Source organism: Egretta garzetta, unplaced genomic scaffold (assembly GCF_000687185.1).
Source record: "Egretta garzetta isolate BGI_Z169 unplaced genomic scaffold, ASM68718v1 scaffold231, whole genome shotgun sequence".
NCBI lineage: Eukaryota > Metazoa > Chordata > Aves > Pelecaniformes > Ardeidae > Egretta > Egretta garzetta.
In genome coordinates, this window is record NW_009258727.1 from 4,671,224 (window position 1) to 4,694,087 (window position 22,864).

At 39.0% G+C, this 22,864-nt stretch overlaps 2 protein-coding genes across 3 annotated transcripts in view; one reads left to right on the top strand and one right to left on the bottom strand.

Annotated features, from left to right (window-relative positions):
• TSTD3 (thiosulfate sulfurtransferase like domain containing 3) overlaps positions 1 to 2,078 on the top strand; it is a 7,841-nt gene extending 5,763 nt beyond the window's left edge. Inside the window, exons 3-5 of the mRNA XM_009649033.2 lie at positions 6 to 151; positions 384 to 543; positions 1,761 to 2,078. Coding sequence (XP_009647328.1) covers positions 6 to 151; positions 384 to 543; positions 1,761 to 1,824 — 370 coding nt within the window. The 3' untranslated portion in view covers positions 1,825 to 2,078. The remainder of the gene's footprint in view (positions 1 to 5; positions 152 to 383; positions 544 to 1,760) is intronic.
• Positions 2,079 to 5,152: 3,074 nt separating this feature from the next.
• CCNC (cyclin C) lies at positions 5,153 to 19,068 on the bottom strand. Of its 2 annotated transcripts, XM_035888787.1 has the most exons (10): positions 18,660 to 19,068; positions 18,347 to 18,416; positions 16,783 to 16,834; positions 13,938 to 13,993; positions 12,628 to 12,663; positions 10,767 to 10,858; positions 9,971 to 10,038; positions 9,611 to 9,690; positions 7,559 to 7,677; positions 5,153 to 6,883 (listed from the first exon to the last, which is right to left on the bottom strand). In XM_035888787.1, exons 2-10 carry the CDS (start codon positions 18,383 to 18,385, stop codon positions 6,829 to 6,831), a joined length of 597 nt encoding a protein of 198 aa, XP_035744680.1. In that variant the 5' UTR covers positions 18,386 to 18,416; positions 18,660 to 19,068; the 3' UTR covers positions 5,153 to 6,828. The 2 variants fall into 2 exon arrangements, with proteins under 2 accessions (XP_035744680.1, XP_035744681.1); XM_035888788.1 differs by lacking the exon at positions 18,660 to 19,068 and having other exon boundaries at positions 18,347 to 18,485.
• Positions 19,069 to 22,864: the final 3,796 nt, after the last annotated feature.

The following is a 22,864-nucleotide window of genomic DNA, read 5'->3' on the forward strand; positions in this document are numbered from 1 at the left end:
GGCAGCCGCCGCCTGTGTGCCGGCGAGGCGCCGAGCCTTTCCTACCAAGAGCTGAAAGACTTGAAGAAGACCGACGTCCTCCACATAGACGTGCGGGAGAGGTGGGAGATCGACAGGTTTGGAAAAATCCCGGCGTCCATCAACATACCGCGTAAGTCGCTGACGCTGCTATGCGGAGACCTTGGGTGTTCCGTGTCGCTCGATGGTCAAGCCTGTGGACAAGGGGCGGTGACTGAGCAAAGCGCAGCAGCGCTGGACGGCTGCTGGTGTGTCGTGAGGCTAAGCTTTTCCTCCAGAGGAATTGGAAGCCGGACAGTGTAAGCTTGTCTGTGGATGGAGAATAAATGAGACCTTTTTTTTTTTTCCTTTTCTGTATTTCCCAGTGGGTGAGTTAGTGGAAGCTCTACAAATGGACCCAACGGAGTTCAAGAAGCAGTACAATCAACAGATGCCATCAAAGACAGACCCTGTGGTTTTCTCCTGCTTGGCAGGAAAAAGAAGTAAACAAGCACTCGGTTTTGCCATGTCCTTGGGTTTCAGCAGGTATGACTTGTGTGTGTAAGGATGGGATTAATGCGGCCTCCCACCATGAAGCAGAACTCGTACTCAGCTTCTTGTGGGCAAGGGTAAAAATTTAAATGTGGAATATGAACAAAATGAGTGGTATTTGAGTTAGACGCCTGCTCTAGTCTCCACTGAACCTTGAAAGACACCAGTGGGTGTTCCAGCAAGGTGAGGTATATTGCCCTGTAAAGCAGCCCCTCAGCAGCTCTGCGCATGTGCCACAGGTGACATGTCCTGCCATGATCATGCTGCCACTGAAGGGGCCTTCTGCCTCTCAAGGCTCTCTCGCCAAGATTGCTTCCTTGTACAGCTTCATAAATGCCAGTCCTGAGGCGCAGGATGATTGGAAAGGTGGAGAACTGCTCACTTTGGCAGAAGTACAATCTTAAATAGTTTATGAAACCACACCCGTTATTAAATTGCAGTTCTACCTGTACAGTTCACTGTTGACAAAGTACACCTTTGCTTTCAATAAAGCACTGGATTGTTTGCTAGGAGTAAAGCAGTGAAGGCAGTAGCTAAAAAGACAATGAAATTGATAGAGTGCAAGCAAAAGCAGCATTTGGTTGGCAGAATTGTTACACCCGTGCCAGAAGGTGCCTCGCTGGCTTGAAGACTGCAGATAGAATTTAAAAAATTGGTTGTTCACTCACATTTTCACTGAACTGCAATTCATGCCTGCTAATTCTAGTCAAAAGTACGGAAACACGTTTTATAAATATATTTTTTTAGTAAGTGCAAAATATCCTCCATTACCTGTTTTTCGTGCTGCCTAATTGAAGGAGTCAATATAGTTTTGCGTGGCATCAGGTTTTTGTCTTCCAGAGTTTAGTTTTGTGCAGGCTTACGTCAGATCTATAGAACACGTAGGCTTGCAAGGAAGTAACGATCAGTGTGCTGCGTTTATTTGATGACATCTGAAGTATTAGACATAACAAGATGTAAATCTCCCACTGCAGTGGAGTCTGTTCTCTCTTTTTAAAAAAAGAAGTGGCAAACTGTTTCATTGATCCGACTGCTACTACTTGCTTGATGTTTGATCTCCAGCATTGTCTCATTTGGAAGAGTTACAGAACATACTGCATGGCAGCAGGCAGTATTAGAGCACAAGAAACGTCGATCTGGCTCACTGAAGCTACGTACAGCTGTATTCAAGAAGAGTCCTTCTTAACGTTGTATCTTCTGCGTATTTTCAGAGTTCAGCAATACGCTGGTGGCTTTGAGGACTGGGTAAAACATGAACCTCCAGAGAAAAAATGAAGATGACTCTCCCAACCCTTGCCCCATCGACGCTTCAGGATGGTTTGTAGGTTTTAGCATTCAAACTATGTGCATTCCACTTCCACAACACAGCCCACTCCCGTTTTCTTGTGTAAATGGACATTCACCTTCAAACAGCCGTGCAGATCAACTGCTTGCTTTAAATTACATCTAAAGACTATGACGTGAACAGAAGATGTTAAATGTGTTCAACCTTTACTGTGGGCTATGTTTTTTTGGTGAAAGCACGTGAAGAGAACCTAAGTGCTTATTATGTTTACCAAGATTTTTGTATGAGCATTGATAGGACAAATAAAATCATGCTTGCCCAAATAACTGTGTTGGATAGTCTGTTTAAAACAGATAAACTGCAGATATTCTAATGGAATTGGGGTAACTGCCCTAAGCACAGATTTATTATACTTTATGTGTAGCTGGAGTTTTAAAATAGTTGCTGTGTTACCAAAGAGTACAAATTTTTAGATTTGTACTGTGATTGTAAGGCCAGAACTTCACTACTGGTCAGAAAATACAAAGGGAAACTGACCTGATGCTAGAATACTTGCTGTTGAAAATGTTCTCTGATGCCTTATTTTAAAAGTGTATCCATTTTTATATAGAGATCTGCTTCTGAGCACAAAACACCACAGCATTCAGTCAACAACTTCTGTTCCCTCAGCAGCTCAGAATCAAGTGAGAACTTGCCTATATTTGAAGTTGTTATTACAGAGATGAAATCATTTTAGGCTGGAAAATTTGAGGTGCCCAAGGAAGCTACTAAAATCCCTTCCTTCTTTTGTGTACATTAATTTGCGTGTCTTAAACTTTAAAAAACAAACCGACCCATCCCATCCCCACCTATAAATTAGCAGTCATAATCTTAAGGATTTTTTTGTTTGTTTTTTTAATGCTGTTAGCAGTTCAGGGGAACCAGCAGATGTGAATCGCTTTGACCTCTAGAAAATTTAAGTCCTAGCACAGAAGTTCAGGACTCTGCAAGGTGTCTGGAAAAAGGAATTAAAATTTCTGGTTCTGCTCTGATCAGTCATGCAGCCAATGTGCACTTACACATACCCTACAGCTCTTGCATTCTGCAGTGCAGCCTGCATGGTAAGAGGACCTAAAAAATAAAATATACCCTCTCACGTTTAGAGAACAGAGAAGAAGTAACTAATCCCACTAGGATTGAATTTCTAGTAAGTCCTGCAGTCTCTCTGCAGTCATTTGTTGCTAGAGGAGAATGCCTGTAGCTGGCACAGCCAGCTGTGTCAGCTGTGCTGCCCTGACCGTGTATCTTACAGGGGTTTCTGTTCTCTTGTCTTTGCTAATAATTATAGACACTGTAGTGTAGCTATCACAACCGTCAGTAATGAGTGCAGTTCTCTTCAAAGTATCATTGACTTTTTAGCACTCTTACTGCTATACTTTCATTTCCAATCCATTAAAAAAAACCCCAAACAACTTAAGATCCAGAATTTAGACTTAATTTCCAAAACAGTGGTTTAGTTTAACTGATGAATGAATGGGAGTAAGATAACATTAAAATGCCAGGATGAATATGGGTGTTACCTTGTTGTGGTCAATTACTCTGCAATTCTCACAACCTTGCTCTTGAAAGGTCTTTTTCAGACTGGATCGGGAGGACTAACAGATGCCAACAGTTTTGTCCAATTTAGCCAAATCCTATGATCTATTAATTTTGCCTGTTTAATGTGACCTAGACTGTCAGTTTCAGTGCTGTGGGCACACAGTCAAAGGGACAACTGAAGCCCACTGCTGGCTGCGTTGGGCAAGGTCTCACCAGGACTGATGATGCCTTTTAACCTAGATCGTTAAGGTCAGACTGTATAGAAAATTTGAGACATACTGAAAATGTTTAGCTAAATGTGTAATTAATCATGCCTAGCCATATCGAGCAAGGCACCAGACTTCAGGATGCAGATGAAGAAAGCAAGAAAATCTAATCAACTAAACTTAGTCACGATTTAGTCCTAAGTGGGCAATGCTTCCTTTTGTAGCTACCGTAAAGTTTGTTGGGAACACCTGAAACTGCATAGCCAAAAAAAATGAACAACAAAGAGTTATATAGGGTCACACCAAGATCTGCCTAGCACATTATTTTCTGTTCAGCAGCAACCAGTAATATACAACTGAGGAAGAGCATAAAACAGGACAAGTATGTAGTGATACAACCCCCAGATTATTCCCATTTACACCTCAGAGTGCTTTGATACCTCCTTCAGGCTTGGCATGTCTTGGTATATTTGGGTATTTGTGTTGAAAACTTACAAACTCCCAGCAGTCACAGCAAGCTGCACGGGGTTGAACAAGGCCTTGTGAGGGGAAGTCTTTCCCTTTGTTGCTTCTTAACCTGCCCTGTGTTGTTTTTATTGGATGCTCCTGCTGCTTCTGTCATGAACAGTTGTCACCTCATCAGTCTTCACACCACTTGTGATTTTTCTAGACCTCTGCTATCTTTGCTGAGCTGAAGAGTTGTGGATTTATTTTTTTCTAAGAGGAAAGCCGCTGTATACCTCTTTTTTTATTTTCATTAGATTTTATTAGTCTTGGCAGGTTTTTTGCAAGGTGTTTCTCAACTATTTGTAGCTTGTCAAAGTTTCGGATGCATTCTGTGTCTTCCTCTGTAACTTCCTTATGTGGATACAGCTTGCTTTTCAAATTATGCTTTTTGAGTTAAACAATTTGTCTGATCGAGTTCAGTTTGCTTCCTTTTAGATTTTTCCTTAAGTCTTTTTGGCATAGAGGGCCTGCGTTTGCTTTAACACTCTCCTGTCACCTCTAATCACATAAACTGTGAAAACTTTCAGCTACCTCTCTTTTAATGAAATATCTCATTTGTATGCATTTCTCTCCTTTGAAATGAAGCACAGTAAAGGTGATTTTTTTCTATCTGGTTGGTAGCAGCGCTGTTGAATTCACGTTATGTTCCATTTCCTGTTGTTCCAATTTACGCCTTCCTTTTTATAACTGTCATCACTGGATCTGGTTCCTTTGATGGCCTTTCACTGTTTACACTGGAATCAGAGCTGCAAAGAAATGCCTGGTATTTTACCTCTGAGGTTTAGGTCACATAGGTAATTTAGGTGTGAAGTAAAAGTCTGCAAAGGCTCTTGACCAGCAAGAAAACTTTTAATCGCTCCAGCCAGAATTCTTCATTAATGGGGTAAACCCCCTGATTTCAAAACATCAGCTTTCTTAGCAGATTATGTGGTGTATGTGAGAAGACTGATGGTTACCTAAAGAATAGTTCCCGTTTAAGAACTCCACACAGTGGTCAAGTTGCATTGATTTATTTCTACTCCCCAAGTCCACATTACAAATAGCACATTTTAGACTTCAAGAAACAAAGGCAAATGGCCAAATTCCACTTCATCAATCAAGTTTATATAAAAGGTATGGATCAAATGGCAACGGAAGTAGCAAAGACCAAAATGTATATGTTTTCTATCTCACCAAAGTGGTTTGGGCTTGTTTACCTAATGTTTTACGAAAATAACCTGAAGAGAAATAAATGCTGGTAGCCTAACGGGCTACATACAAACACATTTCAGTTGTATTTCACTGAATGACCAGCCAATTACAAAGGCAGGTATTTGCAAAACCAGGAGTTTTTTAAGGGGCCAGTCTTTTGAACCAAGACGCACCATAGAGCAAAGGTTGTCAAGAATTTCCCTCCCAATACCTCAGAGCAGTGAAATGTGTTGCTTCAGGAAACAAAAAAACGGAGAACATTGTTACTGCACTTTATCATTCAATTTTTATACTTGGGCAAAATTGGCATTATAATTCAAAATGAAGTTGTACGGAACTTAATTAGAAACAAAGTTATATAAAAATCAAGAAATTCAATTTAGGCCAATTCCTGACTTCAGTGGGATATCTGCCTGAGTAAGGAACACAGGATATGGCCTTCTGTTTGAAGGAATCTCATTTTCTCCAGCACATAGTTAACCAAGGAATCCCATTTCAGTTATTCTAAAGAGTTGCTCCTAACATCACAACTAAAATTAGCCAGTATGAAGCTCACCAAAAGCTTGATCCTCTTAAATAAACTCTCTAATGAACCACACAAATTCACACTAACAGTGAAGGCAGACTAACAGTGTATCTCTTTTGTACAAAAAAAATCCACCATAAAAAATAGCAATCACATCCAGATTTGTACTTGATTGTGAAATATTCCGATTGTACTATACAGTACATTTATTTGGAAAAAAAAAAAAATCATAGTATGTTGGGTTTTTTTAATTCCTAAAACTTGAAATGTTTAAGAAAACTGCAGAATCACTATACATATTGCACTTCTCTGATAAGCTGGGCTACTACGCTTCATGGCAAAAACATCCAGGTACATCTACTGAGTAAAACAGCATTTTTCTAATCCAAAAGAGGAACTGAATTTCTTTCCTGCAGCTTTCATTGAAACTGTAACAGTATTCCTTGCAGGCTCTTCTAGGATTTGTTTCTGAAGGACCGCTGTGTTACTTCTTACAGAATCCGTATTTACTTTTTAAAAAAATCAACAAAACTCAAGGTAATGAATAGATTTAACATACAGTGCACTATCTTCCTTCAGTCACAAACAAAATGAAGACAACACAAGTCATTAATACAGTTACACTTAGGCTTCAGGTTACTGTCGCTTCAAAAATAGTTCACTTCAATGGCAAGTTACAATTTTCTCAAAGCAAACAAAACCAACAATGACCTATTTGTTTTGAGTGGACAGTGTTAATCTTTTGCAGCACGGTTTAACGTTTGATTCCTTACACTGAAAAATCTTAGTACATTTGCTCCAGCGTCAGAGAAAATGATGCAGTTTTAGAGAGAAAGCTTTCAAAATGCTTGACACAAACAAGCTATTTATTCTTCAAGTTCTTTGCCAAAGATGTTACCAAAACCTTCTGTCCATTTCATGAACACAAGAAGGATCCCAGGATGTCTTGAGTCAAAGTGGTCCATAAAGAAATTCTTTGGAATGTCTTAAGATTGGCTATAACTAGAGTTCTGGCTACCATTTGGACCCTGTTCTCCTTCACTGTTTGGAAGAAAAAAAAAAAAAACAAAACAAAAAACCACACGTGTCTTCAAAAAGAAGCATCATGTTACATTTTTGTCTTTTTTTTAAATTAAAAAACATGGTATTCTGAAAGTAGTAGAAACCTTCTGAAGGTAAATACTTCAACATATACACAAATAGGTTAAGATATTCTGCTCAGTTTCATAAAAAATGCAAAGGTTATTCTCAGCATGCATAAATAACTTCAGTGTATACATTTGAATAATCACTTCAATATATCCCCATGCAGCTGCCTGCTGAATCTACTTCTGAAGTCAACATTTCAAAGTTCACATTACATACGCATGTGCGTAGGAATTTGCATGTGCAGATTCCCAACAGTGATATTTAATCACAGTAATTAAATACGACATCAAGCAGGCCCAGTTCCAACTGATCTGGCCCAGCCACGGAGCCTCCCACTGCGGTTCCTTACATTTGCTAAGCTGTATTGATCACGTTCTGATCGCATCAATGCTCTCCATAAAACATTGAACGTCCTGCTTCTCATTAGCTCCTGAACAATCAGACTGGCTGCTTGCACTAGAAAGGTCTGCACTGTAAAAACATGCGCTATACCTCAAATAGAACATTCTTAAGGTGAGTGTAATTCTTAATTCTTAATATGAAAGGTGTACTAAGGAAGTACAGTACCTGTTTGGAGGTGGTTTTGGTTTAGGCATTTTACTAAGAATAGTAGCCATCTCCTTCCTCTCATCAAAGTTCTTCCACTGCTCATACAGCTTCAGAATAACCCTGATTATTTCTAAAATCTGGTTAGAAAGAAGAGAGATCCTAAGGTCAGACACAACAGTGATTTTATCTTTGTCATAGTCAGTTTAAGTGTGTAATTAATTAAACATGCCCCGAACTGAAATTAAGCAGCACAATTTTCATATTATAAACAGAGCTGTCTCACATTTAATCTGGTCTGGCAATCAACCATTTCTGTAATTAGTTTTTTCATTTAGTTGTAAATGGAAGCCTGACAGAATACTTTCCCTCCCATTCAACTGTATATACCACTTCTCCCCTGCAAGCTAAACAGCTTTTTATTTATTTGCAACTACTGCCACAGCTTAGAACTATGCCACTGGGAAAATATGGACCGGGGCAGCACAACTGCAGCTAGATGACCATGGATACAGTAACTGATGATTATCGATGTTCTACACACATCAGAGGCACAGCGTAGGAAAAAAAACAAAGCCCAAAACCACAAAACATTGGTCTGAACTCTTTCTTTCCAAGAAATAAAAGGCCAAGGAGTGTCTAAATACTTATTATTATATTCCTTTACATTCTTATATACATATAATAAGAATTGTTGAACTTTCACATTCCACTTGTAGAAACATAAGCATTCTTTACCAGTTTGGATGTTTTCTATCTACTGCACCTCAACTACCTTAATTTCCTATTAAATTTCTAGTGCCATATTCTATATAAAAGGTGGATAATGTTTGGTTCATAACTTGTTTCATCATTCTCTAAATTAATAAAGTAGACTTATTTCTTCTTCTTAATACATGGACTTTGATTAAGTGCTAGAACAACATATATCCCTGAAACAAAACTCATAGTTGGCTAAGAGGTCCACAGTGTTAATGTGAAAAAAAATCAAGCTTATATTGTATCACTGGCATGAGAACCAAGACATATAAACATTCAAACACGTTCAGTATCAAGCTTAGGGTAATCTTATCTGTCAAATATAGGTTGCTTCTCCTCTGCTGCCAATTTATTATCACCCTGCTTTTACATGCATGACAGTATAATTCACAGAGCTCTTGAAGCAGCACAGCATCCACACTGTGCTTAAATTTGAAGGCAAATCCTGGATCACAAATACAATGGCAGGATAACATCAGTGGGATAAAGGGCAGTACCGAGGGCACAGAGGACAATGGTACATCTCATCCATAATATGCTATTTAATTTCAGACGCTCAGTTTCAAAAAAGCTAGACTGAAAAATATGTGCAGAGTGAAACAGTGTGATAAGGACTATAAGTACTAGTTTAGCTTGCTTGCTGGAGCTAAACAAAGGTTAAAGAAGTCAACCTAAGAAGTGAAAGGAACTACTGAAGATGAAGAACATTATTGGTATGAGAACAACTGCACCTTGGAACCTGATAAATTTATGAAGGGGATTATTTGACATAAAATTTGCAATAGCAGGGAACTCAACTGAATGATCTTGGTGTCCCCCTGTTTAAGACTGACTGAAGTCATGGTCTTAGTCATCCTGAAACCATCAAGCATGTTTTACACTCTGCTATACTATGTAGATTTATAGGGAGAAAATGAGAACATTACATAGGCACGATGCTGAAAGAAAATCACATGCACTTTAAAAGTCAAACTCGTGCTGGCAATCTTGAACAACAAAAACCACTGGTAGTTCTTTTTCTGGCAAAACATGCAAAGGATACTGGTTTTATATTACCATCTGAAAAATGGCAACACCAGCAACACTCTGCCGTTGGACAGTGGTTCTGTCTTGACTTTCAGAGCAGGGTGATAATTGAATGAGCTGACATTGCCTTCCTCCTTGAGAGATCTACCTAATTTCAACAGCGCCTAGCATGTGATCATTCAATGAAGTTCAAGTCAGTACCGCAGACATGCAAGACAGTAGTTTTATAACCATGACTACTATGCCTGGTCAGTGCATAACAGGTGGCAGGAATTAAAAAGAGAGTACCTTTTCCATATCAACAGACAGCTCAGCAAACCATTGCCTTGCATCCTTCTGCTGGACAACACAGGCCACATGTAGGCACGCTGCAAAGATCAGGTGACATGGATATTGAACAAGATCCACTCGATACAATTAGAAACATTCTATTTTTTTATAAACATTATATAGTTCAACAGAGAAAACTCGGGATTAATTATCCGATTTTTCTCAAGACTCTTCAAGTTGCAAGGCTACACTGTCAGTACTATATGAAACGCAAACTGAAGCACCTTATGAGGGCACTTTAAGGAATGCTTGTTGATCGAGCAGTGCACAGAGTACATCCATTTAACCATGACAAGAGACATTACTTGTGTTACTCACCCAGAGCTATCATGAAAGGAGGGTACAGCAGACAAAGATCAGTTCTATATGTGTCATTCACTATCCTCCTGTGCAAAAAAGAACTTGTAAGTATCGTCCTATTCATCTTTTGACTATAGGACTTCAAAAACTGCTGTCAGTTTATAAATATTTTGTCAGTTTCCCAGATGGTAGAAGCAGTGAGGCTGCAGGGCAAAACAGCAAGATAAGAGTTCTCTTCCCTTGTAAAACTCTCTTAAAGCCTTTCATTTTTTTTCTTGTAGTCACAGCAGAAGTTTAATTGGAAGCACTATTATAGTACCATAAATGCCTTTCTGCAGAAGGTGTTGACGTATACCATAAAATAATTATCCCTGTTTCACAAATAAGCAAGGGCAAGCATAAAAGTAGTATTCTTACTGTCTTTCTGTATTTAAGAAAAAGTTCGAGAATAAGAGTTCTGCTAACACAATTAAAAACCCTATATACTGCTTCTACCTCCTATGACAAGATACAACAGAAAGCTGACATTGACAGAAAAATACCTCTACTCATAGTCACCATTCAGTAGTGTAAAAAACTGTGCTATTAGAGCTAGTCTAAGAATAAAAATTAGACCACTGCAAAGCAAAATCATTACAGGGTTGAAGTCAGAGTAAGCTAAATCAGGGACATATACCTCCACAGGTTAACTAGGGCAGCCTTTGTTTCAAATATGGTTAAGCCTGCTTTTGCTTAACCACCTTTGAAGCATAACTGTTAGAGACCCGCTTTCTTGCTGAAAGGAGGCACTTTTGTTAATCAGTGTCTTCATTACCATGCAAGAGGTAGCAGCATATCTTCTTGGCCCATATCTTGCACATATTGGAGCAAAGGTCTATAAGGATGATATACTATCAAACAGCAGTCCTAGGAAAAATGTCAATGGCATAAAAGTTAGATTACAATGCAGAATGCGTTGCCAGTTCATATTAAAAACATTTGGTTTACAAGTCAGTTACTGATTATTTTTTCTGAGCAGCATCCTGACACCTAACCCTGCTCTAATGAGGGCAGTGCTCTCTCTAGAATACCATTACATAGCATGGTTGCCAGTCTGTCAATGTCCTTTCCCCTAAGAGACAGAGAAAGCCACATCTGCAGCACACTGAAACCTCATTTGCTTACAAACCCGTAATTCCCACTTGGAAATACAAAACACTGCCAGAAAACAGTCTGTCACTAAATACCATACATGGAAAGCATGCCAAAATAATTGACACTGGTTTGGAAAGAAAAAAAGAAAAGAAAAAAATCCACTGCTCTCAAATCTCAAATCAGGCCCAGGTTGGTGTAAACACGAATGAACAACCCTCTTGCTGAAAGCAGCCAACTGTATGGGTACTACAGGGAAAAGCTGCATTAGGTTACATGTGCTGAACACTGAAGTGCGACAAAGTTATTATACATACTATATATTGCATAGTATACTGGAAAAATAAGTTAATCCCTAAAATGTAACTTCTTGTAAATGCAGTTACTTGTGATAAAACTCCTCTATACAAAACTCAAGATTACTGCCAGGTATAGCAGAGGTATCAAGGACTAAATCTAAACAGGGTATCTAAAAAGGTGTTTTAACAACTGTAGGCACAAACAAAACCTTTGATCAGACCTCCTCTGTGTCCTGTTCCCGAAATATATCCTTTCTTGGTTGCTGCCCAACTCTCTAGGCTCCTCCCTGGTTTCTCTCTCCTTTTCTCTGCACTTGAGCAGAACTACTTCTAGCACAGTGAGCTTGGTGCCTAACCCATCCAAGTCCAGCCAATACGCAGCAATTAGGCACCTAAGCCCCTTAAGAAGACTGGGCTGCATCCTTTCAGCCCTAGAAAACACAGCAATGGGATAGCAACCCTTAGAAAAGGCAGGTTCAGCTCCTTTCTTTGAAAGCGCCTGGAAGAAAATGTCACATTGCGCTACTTTCATCCAACAGCCTCATACTTACAGAAAATCTCAGAAAATGGGAGGCCCCAAATTCAGTTTCTTCCTCACAGGATTCAAACCCACATCTCACTTCCTAGACGATTACTCTAATTATCAGGTTATAGACTAGCCTGAGTGGGATACTACTCACACCTTCTGCTGAAGCTGAAATGTGTACGTATAGCTCCAGATTCTTTCAGGCAAGAAGAAGAGGGCATAGAAAGAATATGACTCTTTATGCTCTTGACTGGCCATTCATCTGGGGGAATACGGACACTGACATCCCAGTCCCTGCAACAGGACTTTATAGATAGAGTTACCTTTCTTTTCAAAACAGAAGCGGTTCTGGAAACAGAACTTAATGCTTTACCCTCCCCAACAGTGCTCTAACCACTAGGATGCAGAAATATACACACGCCTTCTGTCCCCACCGCTCCTGCAACCTGCCCTCTTTCTCTTGAGAAGTCCAGCTTCAACACAAGGAGGTGAGAATGCCCTCACTCAGCCTAGGTGACAGCACAGTAATTACAGCTTTCTGCTGAAAATGTAAATGTTAGACCTGCATGGACATAATTCTAAAATTGAAGTGAGGGGGAAAAAAAAAGACAGCATAATGCATATTTCATAGCACAAAATTAAAAACATTCTTCATCAGTAAAAAGTAAACTGAGGCAATAGTAAAAAAAAAAATGCAAACCACCAAAACCACCACCTACCATTAATTCTAAGAGATAGAATTCACATTCTAGTATCTGCAAAGAAGTAAAATCACAGTTAAACAACAGCATGTTTCAGACAGCAGGAAGAATTAACTGGCATCCCATTTAACATCATGGATGCACAGGAATTCTTCCAACGGTCCTAAATGCATTTCATCTACAACTACAAAACCAAAAAAAAAAATCAAACTATTATTAGCCATTGCCTTACTACCATTCTAAGTTAACTCCAGTCATAACAACGATGCATTTAAACATTTTGGATCCAAGTTTACTATGAAAGACATTCATTGGCAGTACTTGTCTGATTTGTTTCAATGCCTGGCAGCAGCAAATTGTTTCCAGTGTATAAACACTTGACAGCAATAGAGAAGTCCTTTTGTAGAATTAGAGCCTCTTCATCAGGCCACTAACATGCCAAATGGCCTTTTAAAGTATTTTAAGATTTAATTTCATATGAAATATTCTGTCCAACTGCAGCAATTAAATCAGCTCTCATTTTCCATAGAGGTAGTGGCATATTAGTAATATCAAGGAAGACTGGACTGCTTCAGCTACGGGAAAGCACTACTCCGAAATATACCTCCATTTGCCTTTATCTGTAAAATAGCAGTGCAAGGTCTTAAATATTTTACATTCTGTTATATCATTTGGCTTTCTAGATCAGGTGAAAAGCAAACCAACAAAAAAATAGTATTTGTTGTGGTTGATCTAAAAATAATTAAATCTGCTTAACTTTCAAAATACTACCGCACAGGTCAAAACTGGCTTCAAGGAAAACTACAAAATTTCTCAGCACTGTGACTGAGAATGCCTTGAAAATCACCGGTAAATCTAGATTTTAAATAATAAATTAAAAAATATTTATCAAAACCCATTACATTTTACAGGCAAAAATAAAACTGCTTTCTGTAAGCCAACTGCTCCTGTGTGCAAGCTTGGAAGCATCCCAAGTGCAAGGGCTATTTACCTTCCCTGGAGCAATGTATTTGTCAACAAGAACATTCAAAAAAAGCTAAATCTCTTTTATCATCATCATAGTATATAAAAATTACTATTTCAGTTACCCAGTCATGTCACTTCTCTTTATAGCATTCCTGTCAACAATTTAAGGAAAGGAGTTTATATAAGATTTATTACTTTTAAAAGTAACTTTCCCAATAATCTATCCAAAACTAATTATGAGCAACCTGACATATGAGTATGAAAATATTTCTTTCTTAGAATTTAAAAGACAGGATTTCCTGCTAACACTTATTTGTCTTTTAATTTATTTGATCACCTTGTATTTCAAACAGCATACTTACATGGTTCATCCTATAAGGAAACTCCTTCGGAAAGGCATACGAAAACCTAGTTTTCACTACAGTAAAGAGAAATAAACATGTTAAAAATTATGTAATGAATACTTTTAATTCTTTCCCTTTCTATTAATTCATCTGTATTTAGCCCTTCAAATCCACTTGGTAGCACAACTGCTTGCAGTACAACAGGTTTGTATTTGAAAGAGAAAAGTTAAAAGATTTAAGATCCTGAAAGAAAAAAAAGGTACTCAGCCAGACACTTGTCTCCTGCTTTGGGCACTATTAAATCTTCTCGTTAACCACCAACTAGCTTATGGGCACTTAACTTTCCACAAGTCATCATTCATAGAGCTGTCTACCGACTGATGTCACTCCGAATCTGGTGATCTCTTCAGGACCTCAGTTCCAACACTAAATCCAAATGGAATTTTCAGGTGGGATTTTTTACATAGGCTTGATCCTTCAACATGCAAGATTTTAAACCATGTAATGAAGTCTTAGAAAAGAAAGATCGAGGGCAGGGTGAGGGAGCTCAGCCAAGAGATCTTGTATGTCCACAATGTAAAGATTTTGGATATGCAAAAACCAGATTCAAATTCAAAGCAAGAAGTCAATTCACCATACTGCAGATCAATATCCCATGATTATCAGACATTTCAAGAGTGTTTCTCTCCTCAAGAGAGACACCTAAGTATTCGCTGAGGCATATGATATGATTCAAGACAGGTGCCTCCAAGAGAATGTCCAAATATATCCTCAGTTTTCTAGCTTATGATGATCCCTGATTTAGATACCTAGTTGTCCTCATGCATTTTACAAGGAGAACAGGTACAAATAGTACATTGTTAAGAATTATGTTAAGTTGCAAAACCAGAGTGATCTCATATTAGAACACTGAGCAAAGAAAAACTGAAGTACACTGGAGGATGTGGATTTGAGAAGTGAAACATTTAAAAATCTATTTTAAGTCCCTGTCCTCCAAGGAAAACTGGTAACATTTAGCATCCTGTAAGTGGACAGTATTCCTTATATTAATGACAGACAGTCTATTATGAATCGATACTACTTCCAGAAAATCAGTACGCCATTCACTTTGATGAAAAGATAGCGTCAGTCCTCTGGACCGAAGACTTGAACATTTAAACCTATGGTGGACTTGGCTAGAAAATTTGCTGTAGGGCAGTACGACTAGGCTACTGGTTGGGAATTTTAATTATTTCAAGAAAGACTAGAATGAATAAAACAGGTTTCTCAAGAAGCATGCAAACTGAAGAGATCCATAGTAAAAAAATAAACCACTTTCAGGGGGAAGACAGGAAAACAAAACATTTTTCCCACAAAGCAAGCTGCAGACACAACCATATGGAGCTGTCCTTTTAGTGAGCTGTGGAAACAGAGCGAAAAGCTTTTGAAGAGGGTGCCAGAAACCAATCTGAGATTATCTTCCTTACAGAGGAAGCATGTGTTACTAACTTCATGTTTCTTCCTAACTAAAAGCAAACCTTTTCAACCGACCACTATTATGCAAGTCACTCCTTTTGTTAGCTTTCTTCTACTTGTCTCACCTCATCTTTTTTTGCCTTTTGTACGAAGGCCCCCCAAAAAATTGCTGTGTGCTAATGAAGCAACTCTGGTAAAGGAAGGCCAGGTAGAATAAAAGACATGAACACTAGGAGAAAGCCTGTTGCTTTTTGTCCCCACTTCCATGAAACGGAGAGTACTTATCAGGGCAGGCAGGCCTTCTAGGTCTGAAGGAAGAACTGTGGGGGAAATCTTCAGCTCAATTCCGAGACTTGGGATTTTCAGAAATAGCACAGCTCAGGACCAGAAGTCCAAGTAAAATCAACTACTGCATATTTACCAAAATCCATCCAACTTTCTCACTGATGCATCAAAACTGCCACACAGATCTGTGCTTTGAGATGCTACTGCTGTAAAAATAGCAACCCTTATTGCTAAATCCAGTACTGGTCTTGGTCATGCTGGCACTGAAGATGCATTTCAGTTCCTGGTGGTGGAACTGTCATACAGCCAGCCCCATGGACTGATATACTTACTGCATGTGGAGGCTACAGATGCAGCCAGTCACCTGTCCCCTCAACAGCTAAGAGGGATTTTGAAAGCAATGACCTACATTTTGAAGAGCACAGCCAGAGACTGCAGCTGGACCTTCTGGGTCAAATGATAGCATTCAGTTATGGAAGCCATCACTAAAACCTTGAAAGGTTGAGAGCCAAGTTACAGGAACTGGGAAATATAAGCCAAGTGGGAAAGATAAAGAATTAAGTAACTGCAGTGTGATTTTATTGCATTTATTTGTGAATAATATATAGGCTCGAAAATGTATTTTTAGAAATAAATATCATGTGCAAAGACTAATTTTATGATGGGGGAGAAAAGGTAAAAAAAAAAAACTAGATGGTATACAGCCTACCAAAAATTCTGAAAACAGGTACTTCCATGGAGCCATACCTTTTATAAAACAGAAAAATAAAGCCCTAATATTCCAATTCTATCTTTGAGTAGTTCAGAAGTCAATTTACTACTCAAGACTATGGTTTACAAACCTCAATAGTTTAATTGTATTACTTTGGTTTTATTTATGCTTGGCATAATTTCCAAACAGAATCAACCAAAACTAATACAGAAAGGACCCTTCTGTTTCCATATTTAGAAATTGAAGTTATTAATTCTAAATGGCTTTAACTGGCTCTCAGCAGCCAACATGCAAGCCCCCCAAAGACTTGATGAAATGTACCTTTTAAAAACAAGCAGACAGAAAAACCCACAATGTCTGATCTCCCTATAGATACCTAACTACAGTATAATGAAAATCACCCATACTTACATACAGAAGTAGCAGCAGAAATCAACCTTGTATTTGAAACAACACCAAATTCCTGAAGAAAAAAAAATGGTAAATGAGGTGAACCACCTGAAATACCATATACTCACACTGTTATCAAATTAAAATAATGGCTTCTTACTAAACTGTGCTTCTTTATGCAGCATTTCTTTTTTCCCCCCACCCCTTTTTCTTTCCTTTTTTTTTTTTTTCTTAAAGTGAACAGGGTAAACTCTTAGGAAAAGAGGTTTTTTCATTGATTAGTTACTTTGTTGTTTGAGTTGTGAGGAACAGTAAACATTTATGAAAGGTACTAAAGCCACAAAAGCTCAGTTGGCTAACACTCTACATGTAAAATAGACAAGAGGGCTTCAAGAAGGTATGTTGTTTTTCCTTAACCCATTTGAAGAGAAAACTGCCTTTAGAAACATGTCATTAACTGCCTTTTTTTATTATGTTTCCATGAAGCTTTAGCTCCTCTGCTGAGCCAGTCAGCAAGTTGAAAATTTTCTGTATACAGTGTTCTTTTAGAGAATCGCATAGCTGAATTGTTACTGCTACAGCTGCCCTCTAAAGTTGCAGAAGCTTTAGCATAAGGAAGGCTGCACAGACTTCTAGTATTTGTTCTAAAATACAAGGTACATCTGTACATATACACTCTATGCCTGTACTTTCTTGAAGTCTTAATAACAGGCTCATAAAAAAATACCCTCTCCAATACTCTGCGTCTTTCTCCTCTCCTTCACCTCTTCCAAACATTGGAAGGTATCACAGTATTTGTACAGACAACAGTATCACATGTAGACACTGGTTTAGTAGGACTGCTTCTACCATCCACTAGGTATTTCAGCTCCTCCCGTAAAACTCATTAGTGCGGACACATCACAAATCGGCCAATTTGATTTTTTTTTCCATTATGCAGACACTTCTCAAACAGCTGAAAAACTACAGAGGACTAAGAGCAGTGCCCAGATGATGCTACCTCTTGGCCACATTCAAAGTGGACTTCTAATGGCGGAGGCATGGAGCCTTCTCACTACTATCTTTAATGGGTCAGTTCATTAGGATAATTTCTCAAAGACAGCGTATGAGCTACAACATACTTTTAATTCAAGTAATGAAAGTGTGGTAAACTCTGAGGGTCCCTCACTATATGAAAGGGAAAAGGATAATTAGGAAAAAATTTCAAATTATGTTTTCAAGTTTGAGTAAACATCAATAAGGAAAAACACACCAGAAAGGAGACAGTGCACAATTTAAGATGTAGTGTATGTAGAAAGGTAAACACTGTATCACAGTGAAACAGCCATTTAAAATACTCTTTCCAATTTTCAGAGGCCCTTCAGGGTTAGTAATTCAGACAAAATTATGAAAGATCAAATACTAAATAACATGTTTGAAGGCCTTCTCCGTCTCCTTTTCTTAAATTGCTACAGAAATCCATACAAAAAGAGAAGGTTCCAATCCCCAAAGCATGAAGAATGACAAAAAAATTTAAAACTCCTAAAGTTTTTCTCTCTCTCATACATCACATAATTTTACATTAAAAAATTGTAATACTTCATACCTCTACTTTGGATGCCAAAAACACACACGTAGGAGCCATTAATACTGGATCTATACTTTTTAGGGAATATCTGAAATGTTACAACAAAATTATAATATGTTGTTTCATACACGTAGAACGATTAATCTATTAAGAGCACCACACTTCCTTTTGAAAAAGCAGAGCTTAAGTTAACTTTATTAGCATAAAAGCTTTACACCATCCAGAAAACAAAAGTGGCACTGGTTTTAATACAGAACTGCATTTTAAAAGGGCTACCAAAATGTGCCTAGCAAATGTTTTATTCTTGTACCATCATAGTAAACAGTCCTACCTGGCATAGAATCTCTTGAAGTAGACTGTAGCAGTGGCAATAACTTGTTGTCTTAATTTAAGATGTTCACCTAAAGCCTGGATAACTTAAAAAAAATGAACAAAAGCTTGAGTTGAGTTTTTATAACAATTTGACACCAAATAGCAAAGGATCTCAAAACATGACTAGTGCTGGGTATTCTAAGGAAGCAAGAGCACAGTCTTCTCCCTCAGTTCAGATACGTTGTTCTGGTGAGACAACATGTTGCTGCAAACCTACAGACCTGCAGGTGAAGAAGAAGCACTGCATCCTGAAGCTTGTGGACACCTTCAAAAAGGGAAAGGTAACTTGACTTCATTGTGTACAAAGTGAGTGTGACCTTTAAGAAGATGACAACACAAAACTCAGAAGGGTAAAGCTTGGGTATTCCATTTTAGAGCAAAATAAATTCAAACACTTAAAATCTAAGCCTGTGGCTTTTCAGTGCCATGCAAAATGGATGGTTTGTTTTTTTTTTTTTTCAAACAGCTAAAGCTGCCAACACAAACATGGTCATCAAATTTGGCAGAGGCAGCAGGTGTTAAAAAAATGACATATTTAGTCTAGGGAGAGGGGGTGGGAGACCAGAGGATGCAGTCAGCTGCTCCATCACGGTGGTCCTCTGCCAGTTGGCCAAGAAACAACCCTGGTGTCATCTGTGCAGGTAGCTCTTGTTTGGCCTCCCAGGCAAAGGAAAGGTGCCAAGCAAATTAGACGCATCAAGCTGGGATTAAGAGCAGGGGTTGGATATAGAGAATGGCACAGTGAAACATAAGGTTGTTACTTGTTATTTTTCCCATACTTCTTCGCGGCTGTTATTCTAAGCAAGGCTCGGCCATGTTAACGCTCCCTCTTCTTTTTTTCCTCGCTCACCAGAAATGTCCAGTAACTTAAATTACACTTAAGTATATATTTAAAATACGTAGAGCAAGATCAAGACAGCAACCACTGATGGGAAAAGCAAACAATTCTGTTACCAGTCATTGCTAAATTCTTAATCTCTACTTAAGCATACAATCCAGACTTTTTTCCCCATGTCCCTTGGGAATAGTCAGGGCACACCCTACTCTCACTTTTCATGAGCATCACAGCATTTTAAAACACGCAAGTATCAAGGACATTGTTGGCTAGAAAAGGGCTGAACATAGGAGAAAAGGAGAAAAACACCCTGAACAGCATTGATGATTGGCAACTTTCTTTTTTTTCTCACAGGAAAAGGTAACTAGTTTGTCACCCACTATGATTACCCAAAGCAACGTCAGGTCCCCGTCCGTTTCGTATCCCTCTTTTCCTAAAGAGAAGAATGCCAAATTGAGACTAGCTTGCCAGTGACAGTAGGACAAGCAATACTGCCAGAAAGGAGGTTAACCCTGGTATGCAACATCTGTACAAACATTAAAATATTTATCAGCATATCTTGGGAGGTTTGAAAAGATTTTTCCCTTTGATTTGGCCATGGGGCTATAAAGCTGTCCTACTACTAGGGCATCAGAAAAATTCAAATATTAAGCTAAACAGAATTCTCCAAATATGTTTCTCACTCCCATGGGATTTTCAGGAACAGTTAGGCCATCTGCTGTCAGAGAAAAATCAAGTGTGGTTTAGGGGAAAAAAAATGGACAAGAGCCTAGCGAGACTTAATGAAATGGAAGCTTGTATATGCTGGGAAAAAGTCCAATATTTCTAATTAATTTTTAAAATATTTTAAAAGAAACTATTGGATTATTTATTCACTTATATTCACAAAATCAGTGGTTTCAGTGGGTTTTTTTTTAAATAAAAATTGTTTTAAATCTGAATATCTTGAGCAGCCTGTAACACAAACATTCCAGCTTCTGCCCTAAACCAGAAAGGGAAATCAATTAATGAGCTTTTCAATGAAAAACTCTATTAAGACTTGGTGATCCAAAGACAGAAAGCAACATCAATTTCCTTTGTCAAACTATTTTAGAAGATGATAATTTCCCTTCTCTACAATATTAACAATCCGAGTACTCGCGCATGCCCATACAATCAGTTGGTGATCTATTGCATTTGTTTTCCAACAAGGAAGCAGCAGGGAACTGCCTCAGGAAACTGCAACTTTTTGGCTGCTTTAGGGAATAACCATCTCCTGGGGAGACACGTGCTGAATGCGACAGTGCTGAATGCGACAAGCTGTGGCTGAGACTCATACCCCTACCCAGGTAATGCAGGAGGTAGAAGAAGGGCGGGGGGGGAGGACGGACGGGATGTCTATAAACCCAAAGCAGCGTCCGTATTCAGAGGCAGGTGATGGTACAACACATAGCAAGGGCTCGAACAAGGCAAACTCTGCCCGAGCTCCCACTGGTACAGAGCAGCCCCTGCCTGTCCTCCCCACGGAGGTGCCTCTCTTTGCTACAGACAGGGTGAAAGCCCAGCACCACTCTCTCCTCCAGGGTAAGCTGTGTTCTTCGTAGCCGCACAAGGGAGATGCTGGCAGAGCTGTTCTCCAGCTGCCGCAGGTCACGCCCCGCGCCTTCAGGGGCGGCAAGGAACACCAGGGAAAAGGAGCCTGAAATCCACAAACTGAAACCACCTTGTCTACTCCGCAAAGCTTTGTTTACTCAAGAAAAATACTGAGTGAAACACTTAAAAAAAGCATTATGTCATAATTCAAATTAATACTAGTGAAAATTAGCACAGAAATACAGTTTTAGAAATATCTGATCCCCGTTTTCTCTTTTTGCACTATGAAGCTATGACACTTTGTTTTAACCTTGAGGAATTTCAAGAATTGATCGAATAGGTAAATCATTGCTAGCTTGATTTCCTAGTGCCAGGCAAGCGATAACATGGATGTATCCAGGGCAATCGGATCTGCAGCACACACAATCATTGCAAAAATAGCTAAGCTAAGAGAGAAGCTGGGATAAGTATCGTTCACATTCTTTCACAGATAACATTCCAGCATTGACATAAGACCTTCCAGTGGCCTTGGGAAAGTCACTTAACTCCTCTGTCTCAAGTCTGGCCAGACAGCTGAAAAAGTAAGCATACTGTACTTTAAAGGACTGCTGTGAAAAATATTTAAAAAGCTATCTGCAAACAAATTACTACTTAGCAGTATCCTTTGTTTAGGGAGATTTTTTTAAGTGCTGAACAATTGCACAGAAAAGAGTTTAAGTGCCTGCGTAATCTGATGTGCTCCAGTGTGGCCATTCATATGGTTAAATGCTTTGCAGGATCAAGTCTTAGATAGCGTCACAGACAAGCACCAACTCTTTGGGAGAACAGGCTGCCTGCCAACAGCTCTCAGAAACTTGCAGACAATTTGAGAGCCACCCGGTGCTGGGGAATTGGTCACAAAGCAAGACACAGGCTGCAGCGCAGGCTTCAAAGAATGTAACTGAACACAAACAACAAATTTCCACGCTTCGCTGTTTAATAAGACTGCACTGATCAGCTAAATACTTACCACAGCCTTAGAGCCCACCAAAAGCCCAGTTTGAGTATTAGTGCTTGACACTGAGCTTTTAATATGCTAGTTTAGCAGTTTCTGCTTGCTTCTCCTCCTTTTATGTTTTTGGTATGAATCTCTTGAAAATAAGAAAACGTACTATGTTTTGCCCCATCACAGGTTAAAACATTATACATGCAGCCTGTAAGTTCTCCCAGAATTGCATTACTACAACTGACAAATGACAGTGTTACTGATATTCCATTTTTTTGTTAAAATAGGTTGTGAAAGCATGCGTAATATGACAATGAAAGCATTACATTCTCTAAGCAATTCAAACTTGCATTTAGACACAGCAGATACTGTACAGATTCTACGGCAGAAATAAAAATAAAACAGTTTTACCATTAGTAAAAAAAATCTGTAGTTTCCAATATTCTTCTTCAGTCAGAAATTTCAAGTCTTTCTGGCGTTCCTTCAATAGATCTTGTTTATCCAAAATCCATTGTAAACTAAAGGAAGGGAAAATTATTTCAGCGACTCTTTCGTCAACATTACACCGAGTGACTCCTGCACAGACCACCGGCTGCAGCTCGGGGCGAGAGGGCTGGCGGCCTTTCACCAAACCACGGATGTTCTTCTCAAGCACGCGTTCGCTCGGGCCTGCGAAGTTAGGCCACTGAAAGACCACCGACCGGCAAGGACCGAGCTCAGCCTTCACCTGCAGTGACCCACACCGGCTGCACGGCTCTCCCGCACGGCCGCT

Coding starts and splice junctions, on each gene's coding strand:
- CCNC (XM_035888787.1), bottom strand. CDS start 18,385: ATGGCTCCTACGTGTGTGTTTTTGGCATCCAAAGTAGAG. Junction 12,664..13,937: donor TTCCTTATAGGATGAACCAT/GTAAGTATGCTG, acceptor ACTTCTTTGCAG/ATACTAGAATGTGAATTCTA. Junction 10,859..12,627: donor TCTATCTCTTAGAATTAATG/GTAGGTGGTGGT, acceptor CATTTTTCCTAG/GACTGCTGTTTGATAGTATA.